We start from the raw sequence: 10,769 nt of genomic DNA, 5'->3' as shown, positions 1-10,769 counted from the left end.
TGAAAGGAAAGGAGAAAGAAAGGAAAGGAAAGGAAAGGAGAAAGGAAAGGAAAGGAAAGGAAAGGAAAGGAAAGGAGAAAGGAAAGGAAAGGAAAGGAAAGGAGAAAGGAAAGGAAAAGGAGAAAGGAAAGGAAAGGGAAAGGAGAAAGGAAAGGAAAGGAAAGGAGAAAGGAAAGGAAAGGAAAGGAAAGGAAAGAAAGGAAAGGAAAGGAAAGGAAAGGGAAAGGAAAGGAGAAGGAAAGGAAAGGAAAGGAAGCCTCTACCTTTGTAATATTTTTGTCTAAATACCTTGATTTGTGTTTGAAGGAAAGGATTTGTTTCTTGCACAGTTTTGCACTCAAGGTTTCACTGGCTGCTGTTGAACATGCAGACCAGAGGTTACCCTTTTGTAACTTCACTGCCAATCTGCCTTCTGTTTTGCTTCTTAAGAAGCATAACACTTGTCACAATGTAAAAGATGATTGAGTGCTGGGTGGTAGGGCAGGAGGACTGCATGCCTACGTAGTAACAACTCCAGTTCTCTGAGCAAGCTGAAGAGCATCAAACTGCTTTGCCAGTTGTCAAAAAGCTTCTGTGGGAATGTTTAGGAGCCTCCCATTAGCCTGTTTTGTTTGAATTTTAGCCTTCTTGATTGATACAGATGAGAGACTGCAGGTGAGGGAGAGACCCACGAGCCATAATGCGAAGGCTGTCAATGGCTGTTTGCACTTCTGTCCATCCTTACATGTGGCAGCAACTACAAAAATAACTTCTACCTTAATTTCTTACCATGTTTTGTGGGTGCACCTGTTTATAAACAGCTTTCCATAACCTACCATGTGTTTCATTGCTTCTTTTGCAGAGTGTCCTTCATCTTACAGCAGTGGTGAGGAGCTGTGCCGAAAGCTGGAGGAGCTACAGCAGTTTCTGAAACGAGAGCCAGAACATGAAGAGGAAGTAGATATTCTCAATTTTAGTGAGCCATTAAAAATAAACATCAAGAAAGAGCAGGAGAGAAACAAGAGGAGGTGAAATTCTACTTGGCTTCCTTGCCTGCATCAGAGTTTGTGAGGGACACTGCAGAGAAGGTAATTAGTGAGTCTCAAAGCTAGTAAGAACTGTTGTTAAGCTACTTGTGGTCTTGTATATTTACTTAGTTGCCTTTCTTTCATCTGTTTCTTTCATCTATGTGGGCCCCTGGTGCTTTATGGAAGTTTTTATAAATGCCCTGGGAAAACTGGGCTTTGTGACTTGTGACACTCAGCTGGGCAGTGCTGGCAGAGAAACTGCAGCATGCCAGCCAGAGGTCATTTCAGAGGAGCTGTGATGCTAGGCTTAGTACCAGAGCAATCATCCTGGAAGGCCACAAGCAAGGAGAGATGGGGAGAGGAGCACTGGTGCTGAATTCTTCCTGTCCCATCACGTGGCAGGTTCAGACTTATTGCTTGGACTAGTGCTGTTTAATAGCAACTCCTGAAATGAGGTTGCAGTAGAGCAACAGCAGACTTTGCTGCTGCTTGAATTTCTTCCTCCTGTTCACATCAGGGTAAAAGAAAGGGAAAGAATGTCTTCTGTCACAGCAGCAGGGAGGAAGGAGAAGGACTGACCTGGCTTATAAGAAAGAGTGCTCACCATCATAGCCAGAAGCAGCAGGAGGGCTTTGCATGCAGTGCTTGTGGGAGAAAGGAAGGATCTCCAACTCCACCTCAAATGCTGATGTCAAGGGACAAACCTTTAGTTCTGCAGTGTTTCTGGTCTCTTGCTACATGGATGACAAAGGGCATGGCCACAAGGAGAGTGAGCATTGGGGGGTGAAATGCTTCTGATGTGGAGCTCTGATGGACTGTTCAAGATGTGTTCAGTTGCCATAGTCAAGTGCAGGGTGGGGAACAGATGAATATATGTAACAGTTCTAAAATAGATCTTCCCTTCTCAGTCCAAAGGCACCCAGTGCAACCTGCTTTTTGTGTGGACTTTCTGAAACAAAAATGAAAGCCTGCTTGTGTTTCTTCTGTGTTCTAGAGGCATTTCTGCAAGCTCTTCTAATAGTCAAGCTTCATTTTGTCCTCATCTTTTTAAAATGAAGCCTGAGATTACAGCTGCTTGCAAGTTCTGCAGTGTCTGCTCGTTTGCTTTTTAACTACCCTTTGTAACAGATCTTTTGCATTAGTCTTGTTCTCATCTAATCTGTAGTACAGCATGGTTTGTGGTATCTGATGTACTAATGGGTTTTTTCCTCTCATTTTTTATAGATAGGCATTTCTTTTCAGCCTGCTGAGGTACAGAAAAATGTTTATGCATCAGTAATAGAAGATATGATTTTAAAGGTAAGAAATTACTTGCCAGGAAGAACTTTTCTGCACTAATCCAGCAGTGTAGAAGGAATATCCTTCTCAACATGCATTTATCGAATCAGGAGATGCAGAGTCTGATGTCTGTCTTTGTGTATGTATAGAAAGGTCTGTAGCTGGCCAAAGAGAGTCATATACCTCTGTGTGTGTTTCCAGCTTTCTAACTGAACTGTTGGCTTGGACTCAGAATAGTGATTTGCAGATTCTCACCTCCAATGAGATACTGACTCATTCTGTAGCTTTGATGGCTCTTACTTTGCCCTGCCCTTCAGAACTAGGGGGCAGGGATCTGCCAGAGTTCTGTAAGACCTAATTATTTTATGGGAAGTTAACTCTTTTTTTGCTAAATACTGTTCAGTTCCTTCTTGCCTGGGTTGTCTCTGTTGGGAAATTGCTGAACTCCTGCAGGCACTAGCACTTCTGCCTTGTATGAGAAACTGTTTCTCTGTCATAATCACTGTTGGAAAAGCAGAGACAGTTTCTTACCAAAGCTTTGAACAGCATGGAGTTGGAGTCCCTGGGTTTGGGCTGGAGGCTAACACAGACTATTTTTAGCACTGCTGTGTTGTATTTCAAGCCAAAGACAATTTCTGGGGTTGTTTATACAGACTACTGCTTGTCAGAAGATCAGTTTTACTAAAGCTGATTGATTCCAGGTTACACACCTGCTCCATGGCCACTGCTGCTGTGCTCTCTTACTTGTCTGAGCTGTAGATACAGATTGTAACCATCAGATTGTAGCTGCAGAGTTATGCCAGCTTTCCTGACTGTGGAGGTCCCAGAAAACTCTGCTCTAGTCCTGGGAGAGGCACAGAGAGTCAAGAGCCTTTATTAGCTTTTGATTGGACCTTGATTAAGCCAAATGCATAGGGCGTATGGCTGCTGCCTACTTGCTGTACAGCCTGGGAGGGTTTGTGAAAGTGTCTTGGCCCCAGGGAGTGGCTAACAAGCCTGTATCAGCTCCCAGGAGAACAGCTGGAATCTGCCACGTACAAAAACAAGCTCTGGTGTTACAGGAGGGGCTTTAAAATGCTCTTTGAAGCACAGGCACTCAAAGATTGGATCCACTGTGCTGTGCACATACAGCTCTGCAGCTCCAGAGAGAAACCAGACCAGGCAGTTGCAGCCTGAGCTCTGTGCACCTACAGGTCCCTTTTCCTTCTGTTAAATATACTTGGTTCTTATTACTGTGCTAAAACAACTCTCTTGGGCATCTTGGAGAGCCTGCTGCTTATCAAATAGAGGCTCGAGGTCAGGCAGAATTTGAGCTGCTTTTACACTGATGCTCAAGCAAATAGTGTGTTCCTTTCCTCTTGTCATAATGCTGTCTCCTCTGTCGTGTCTGTGGCAGGCCACTGAGCAGCTGATGAGCGATATCCTGCGGCAGGCGCTGGCCGTGGCCTACCAGACAGCTCCTCACAACAGGTACAGCAGCTTGCCTCCAGCACTGAGGGCTGCACTGCTCGAGGAACTGAGATTTTGGGTGGCTCAGGCCATGGGAGGGAGGGAATTAATGAATTGTGTTGTGGGAAGATCCAAGGGGGTTGCCCATCTCCTGGCTCCCTGGGGGCAAAGGATGGAAACACGGGCAACGTGACAAGCTGAGGCAGGATCCTCTGCTGTTGCCAGACTCAAAGGCAGGTGACCTGTTCCTGCAGAGCCACGTTGGAAGCACCTTCTTACTCTTGTCCATCTCAGGTTACTATGTAGACAAGTTGCCCATGGTCTGCCAGAACTCAAACAGCCTAATTAATGTTGTCATTGTTTTACCAACTTAGCCTTTAGCGAGTGATTTTTGTGGCAGTGGTTGGGCCACGTTTTGGTTTCTGCTCAGCACCATGGCCTGGGATGGCTTGAAACTGAAAAAAAACACCCAAACAAACCAAACACTAGGAGAAAATACTTAGTTTTGAGATTTAGAATCACAGAATGGTGGGGTTTGGAAGGGACATTTAGAGATCATCCAGTCCAACCCCCCTGCAGAAGCAGCTCCACCTAGATCAGGTCACACAGGAATGTGTCCAGGTGGGGCTTGAAACCTCCAAGGAAGGAGCCTCCACACCCTCCCTGAGCAACCTGGGTCAGGGCTCCCTCACCCTCATAGGGGGAGGATATCTTGTGTGCAAGATATAAGTATTTCTATAATAGATATTAAACATATATACATATGTTAATACATAGAAATATATACACATGGCCTGTGCTGTAGCTCAAGAATTACTCCTTCAGCACTTAGTTTTCCTGACCCAGTGCCCAAGGTGTTTGCCCCAGTCATTTGAGAGTGGCTTTTTTGTGCTGTGACACTGAATGCTTTTCCTGTGTTGCTCTAACACCTGCTCTTTTATCCTTGGTTTTTGATTGATCTTTTGTCTTTTCTTCCACTGTGTTAGTAAATGTATTGACTTGCTGCTTTCTGGACATGTGTCTTTTTATGCATTGTAATAGCATCTCTGATGCATTCCCTGCAGGACTCCAAGAGAGATCACAGTGATGAACATTCACAAAGCCATCTGTAATATTCCCTTTCTTGACTTCCTCACAAACAAACATATGAAGATACTAAATGAGGAGCAATGAAATAGAGCAGAGAAGATGCTACAGGAAAGGTGGATTTATGACTGCAGTTGAGTTGACAAATCCAGTATTTCTGTAGGACACTATTACATACATTTAGAACATTGGGCTACTAGATTGTTACCTCCAATTAAAGATGCACCTTAATGCAACAACATGATGCTCTGTTCCAAATCAAGCTGTTAAATGTCAGTGTTTACTTGGTAAGTGTATGTTCAGTGGCTGAACAAACATTGTCAGTTTGCATCGAGTTGCTAGCTGTGAGAGTCTCCACAGGCCTGGTCTCTCTGAGACAGCTGCATTGAAGAGATTGAACTGGAGTATTTCTAAGAGAATGCTTTTTGATGCAGTCTGCATACGAGCTGGTTTCCCCATGCAGCAACACAGCAGCTGCTTTGGCACTCTGAGGAGTCAAAGACAGCTTTCAAAGGTGGATTGTTCAAGTAGATGGATGGGTTAGTTGGTTAGGTTTGGTGTGGGGGAGCAGAAGGCTGCTGGCTGCAACAAATTCTGCCAGTCCTGCTGGAGCATGGTGTGTGTGACTGAGAACACAGCTGGGGTGGGCTTATCATTAGCTTGTTCAGCTAAGTGTCACCTAAGCAAATTCCTTGCCTCTCTAGATGAGATGCCACCCTTCTTAGTCATCTCAGGAAGGGTAGACTGGCACATGCTCAATCAAGATCAACAAGCCACAGTCAGGCTTGGCAAGACTTGTCTGACTGCTTGTCCTTCGAGGGAAAGGAGAGGAGCAAGGCCAGCATTCAGTGTTGGTGGCCTTGGTCTGGCTGAAACACTTTGCATGCCCAGCAAGTGCCTCCCCAGGCTGCCAGAAGGTTTGGAGTGTGCTGGAAGGCAGGTCACCAGCTGTGTTGTGCAAGTCTGAAGTCTTTGACAACGTTCAGTAGCCATCAGCTTGGATTGTGAAGTGCTATAGGAGAGCACCACTTCTGTGGACTTAACTTCTGCTCAACTCAGAAAAAATGTCAGAGATTTGCTGCTTGTGAGGAGCTCCTCTGATGTCTTGACTGCAGGAGGAAGCTCTGCACCTACCCATCTGGGGAGATGTGTTTGCAGCCTGGCTATCAACACCTGGCTGAGGAAGGCTTTGCTGACAACATCTTGACCACCCCACATCCACCACCCCCTTTGTCCTGCCTCCTGGGTGCTTGCTAGTAGTGTGAATAAGCCATTGTTGAGCTGGTGGGACTCCTGGGGACTGTCATGCTTTCAGGGTGCTTGTTTTGTGAAGCAGTGCTGTCGTATGGGTGGACCATGAGTCACACAGCCAGAACCTCCAATGCGCTGATCTCAGCTGGGTCTCTGATCTGCTGCATGGCCTTTTGATTTAATCACTCTGTGCCTCAGTTTCCCCATCTCTGAGCATGGGGAGCAGGATACCTACCTCACAGGGGTGTACTGAGGCCTCGCTCTTGTTGGTGCCGTGCTTTGACAACACAAAGCCTTTTATAATCATTAAACTACCGTTATCTTTCCTGGCCTGGGGTAGGAACAGAAATCTTCAAAATGTTATCTTTTGGTGCTTTTTTTGGGGGGACTAGGAGACAGGTGATGGTAACTCCAGTAGTGTGCAGGAACTGTGGAAGACAGTCCAGTTAGAGGGTGGTTTCAGGGTTGCAAGGAGAGTAGCGTGGTTTTGATGCAGTTCTTAAACTGAAGAGGGTACTGTGTATCTCAGATGAGATGCTGCCTGTCTTCTCCACCTCTAAAATAAACCCTGGGGTCTTTCAGAAGCCCCTCTCAGTCCATCAGAGCTAACAGGGAGTTACAGTTCTCTTGAATATGAGAGTGGCAGAACCTGACCCTTGAATCTAGGAAATGGGACCAATGGATGAAATCCAAACAGCGTTCAGAGAAGGACTTAAATGCCCCTTTGCAAAGGGCATTACAGATGCTCTGGATTCAAAAGATAATCCTGGCTTGTCTGGGTGAGCTGAGTGCAGGATTGCCTGCACAGTGAAATGCACAGCTTAGCCCTGACATGAGGTTTTCAGCTGAGGTCAGTGAAGGGGTGAAGCAGCAATGATTCTGTTTGAGCTCAGTGTTTTGAGAGTCAGGAGGAATCCCCCAGGCAGCTGGGGAACTCGCAGGCCCCACACTTTGTAGGCTGTAGTGAACTCCAAGTGCATGCTGCTGCTTTCAGGCACTCCTGAACGTGGCTTTTACAAGAGAGAAGGGCACTTTCAAGATATTTGTCACTAATTGCTATGGCAGCCTGCAGGTTGTGTGGGAACAGCCTTTTGGGCGAGCTCAGCCGTGCTGTGATCTGCGATGACACACGCGGCTGCAGCCCCCGTCTCTTGTGGGATTTGGTTTCTGGGATAACGCCCAGGAGCAGCTCTGGAGGATGCAGGAGCTCATCTTTGGGCATCTGTTTGCAAACTGTGGCTTCTCTGCCCGTGTCCTGCTTTCCTGTGAGGAATGGAGTTTCAGAATGAGTCCTGAAGCAGGCAGGTAAATGCCCCTTGCTCTTAATGGGGTTCTTGCAGTGGAGATCTGTTGCTACATGTGTGAGCAACCACAGGTTACTCTCCTAGGAGATGTTCTATTAATAACCTATAAAGTTTGCTGAAGAGAAATAAAAGCAGGTAGAAAATAACACACTTGTGTAGTCCTTTGTGTAGTAGGAAACATTTACAACAAGCTCTTTGAAGCTTGAAAAGAGGGAGGAAGATTTGTCAGCGAGAAGTTCCTGCAGGGGTTGCTTGGACATGAGCTAGAGGTGGTGGAATTTCATGCACCCCTTCAGGTGTGTGTGGACTGCTAGAGATGTGTTGGAACATTACAGTGTCTTTCTCTGGCTTTCTAAAGAGTCTTGATACAAGTTAAATATCTCTTTACAAATATTGCCCCTATTTGTAATGCTGAGTGTTTAAATCCTTCATGTTATCTGTATTATACTGTATCATTGTGTAAGATATGTATGTTTACAATAAATTCTTTTATTAGCTGTGCTGGGGTTGACTGTCACCTGTCACTCACGAGAGGCTTCTCCAACTGCAGGTTCTTGTGTTCTCTGTATCTTCACAATGGTTTAGTTCTGGGTGAAAATTGGTAGTTGTGGGACTGAGCTGAAGGAAAAAGTAATTGTTTGCTTTCCTGGTTATTTTAAGAAGCTCTTGATTTTGGAGGCTGGGGGAAGGGGAGCCAGGAGCTCAGCAAGCTTAGCTCCTCCAGCTTTTCATCCTCCACAGCAGCCTGTTTAAGCAGTAAGTAAATGGTTGGTGTGGAAGATTGCAAAGTGTGGTGGGTTGATGGTGGCTGGCTGCCAGACACCCACCCAGCCACTTTCACTCCCCTTCAGCAGAACAGGAGAAAATAAGATGAAAAAGCTTGTGGGTCAAGATAACAACGGAGACCTCATGGACCAGTTACCCTCAGAGGCAGAACAAAGCACTTGGGGGAAATCAGTCAAACTTATTGCCAATGCAAATGCCTCTGCATGGTGGGAAGCAAAGATCAAATGAACCCCACACCTTTTCCCACACCTCTGTTCTTTCTAACACTTGATTTGAGGCATTCCTTTCGGATTCACACCATCCATTCCCCCGCATGCAAGGCGCTGGGGCGTGGAGGGACGGCCCATAACAGCCTCCTGCCTTTCTTAAACAGGGCCTCGGGGTGGCACCAGCTCCTCTGGGGGGCTCAGCCTCCTGAGCTGCCCTGGGGTGGGTGAAACCAGATGGAACTGGCTGTGTGGCACACCCATCTCTCCTTCCTCAGCCCCCTGATCCCCTCATGGCACCCACAGCACCCACAGCTCCTCCCAGAGCCCTCAGCCCCCTGATCCCCTCACAGCACCCACAGCTCCTCCCAGAGCCCTCAGCTCCCTGATCCCCTCACAGCACCCACAGCTCCTCCCAGAGCCCTCAGCTCCCTGATCCCCTCACAGCTCCCCACACAGCACCCACAGCTCCTCCCAGAGCCCTCAGCCCCTGATCCCCTCACAGATCCCCTCACAGCACCCACAGCTCCTCCCAGAGCCCTCAGCCCCCTGATCCCCTCACAGCACCCATCACAGCACCCACAGCTCCTCCCAGAGCCCTCAGCCCCCTGATCCCCTCACAGATCCCCACACAGCATCCACAGCTCCTCCCAGAGCCCTCACCCCCTGATCCCCTCACAGCACCCACAGCTCCTCCCAGAGCCCTCAGCCCCCTGATCCCCACACAGCATCCACAGCTCCTCCCAGAGCCCTCACCCCCTGATCCCCTCACAGCACCCACAGCTCCTCCCAGAGCCCTCAGCCCCCTGATCCCCACACAGCACCCACAGCTCGTCCCAGAGCCCTCAGCCCCTGATCCCCTCACAGCTCCCCTCACAGCACCCACAGCTCCTCCCAGAGCCCTCAGCCCCCTGATCCCCTCACAGCTCCTCTCACAGCACCCACAGCTCCTCCCAGAGCCCTCACCCCCTGATCCCCACACAGCACCCACAGCTCCTCCCAGAGCCCTCAGCCCCCTGATCCCCACACAGCACCCACAGCTCCTCCCAGAGCCCTCAGCCCCCTGATCCCCTCACAGCTCCCCTCACAGCACCCACAGCTCCTCCCAGAGCCCTCAGCCCCCTGATCCCCTCACAGCACCCACAGCTCCTCCCAGAGCCCTCAGCCCCTGATCCCCACACAGGTCCCCTCACAACTCCCCTCACAGCACCCACAGCTCTGCTGCTCCTTCCAGAGCCCTCGGCCCCTGATCCCCTCACAGCACCCACAGCTCCTCCCAGAGCCCTCAGCCCCCTGATCCCCTCACAACTCCCCTCACAGCACCCACAGCTCTGCTGCTCCTTCCAGAGCCCTCAGCCCCTGATCCCCTCACAGCACCCACAGCTCCTCCCAGAGCCCTCAGCCCCCTGATCCCCTCACAGCTCCCCTCACAGCACCCACAGCTCTGCTGCTCCTCCCAGAGCCCTCAGCCCCTGATGCCCTCACAGCTGCTGATGGCTGTCAATGCCATCCTTGGTGTCCTGTGTGCTCTGCTGTCCCACCAGTGCAGCTGTGCAAGGGGCAGATGCAGAGACCAACAGGGCTGAACACACGAGGGTTACGTTTTACAGCAAAGCAATGATTGGGAAAGAACCAATAGCCAAAATACATTTTGATTTATTAAATCCAATCCAGTCCATTTGATAAAACACAAGCTTATTACATGACCAGTTTGTTTACAACTGGCTTGATTTTTATTTTAAGAAATACAGAGAATTAAGAAGAGACAATTTATCCACTTTTTCCCCTTTTTTGCTGTTAACAAAGTCCAGGATTGAAATGAAACTGAAAGTCTTTGAACAGAACTGTTAAAAACATTATAAAGGGATTAAACAAGCAGATTGAATTCTTAGAGACACCTAACATGCAAAACCTTCAGCACAAGATTCAAATGAATCTCCTGAACAAAACAAAAGGGGGCTCTCCTGAAAAATCGTTTTGGCAAGCACTGGTGTTATTGTTCATTTCCCTGGTCCAGGGGTGAGTGTGGGAAGTGCCACCCCTTGTGCCAGCCAGATGCAGCCTGCTGCCAATGTTACCTGTTCTCATGGCTGTGCTCAGTCCTGCTGGTGTAACGGGTGGCACTGGTCAGTTCTCACTGATGCAGCCAGAAGATGCATCTGTATTCCAAACAGAACCTGCATGCCAAGAGTTCAGACTTGTCCTCATGGGAATTATCAGCGATGCATATGTGTTTGCCAAGTCCCCACAGTCCATCACATTTACCTTAGACTAAAGCTAGGAGGAAGGTGGAGAAAATTATCCTGCCGTTGTTAGAAGCCCATTTCATCAGAGATGGATGACATCTGATCACTGTTCAGGCCTGAGGACAGCTTCCTTTCATTCCTTCCAAAGCATTTGTC

The 10,769-nt window shown here is 48.3% G+C and overlaps 1 protein-coding gene across 1 annotated transcript in view; it reads left to right on the top strand.

Annotated features, from left to right (window-relative positions):
- The window catches only part of YEATS2 (YEATS domain containing 2), a 47,013-nt gene extending 39,145 nt beyond the window's left edge, over nucleotides 1-7,868 (top strand). The window contains 5 exon segments of the mRNA XM_062005316.1: nucleotides 842-987; nucleotides 990-1,067; nucleotides 2,232-2,306; nucleotides 3,682-3,755; nucleotides 4,799-7,868. Of these exon segments, the coding sequence (XP_061861300.1) occupies nucleotides 842-987; nucleotides 990-1,067; nucleotides 2,232-2,306; nucleotides 3,682-3,755; nucleotides 4,799-4,907 (482 nt within the window). The 3' untranslated portion in view covers nucleotides 4,908-7,868.
- Nucleotides 7,869-10,769: the final 2,901 nt, after the last annotated feature.

Source organism: Colius striatus, chromosome 12 (assembly GCF_028858725.1).
Source record: "Colius striatus isolate bColStr4 chromosome 12, bColStr4.1.hap1, whole genome shotgun sequence".
NCBI classification, from domain to species: Eukaryota; Metazoa; Chordata; class Aves; order Coliiformes; family Coliidae; genus Colius; species Colius striatus.
This window is presented reverse-complemented; position numbering and strand designations above follow the sequence as displayed.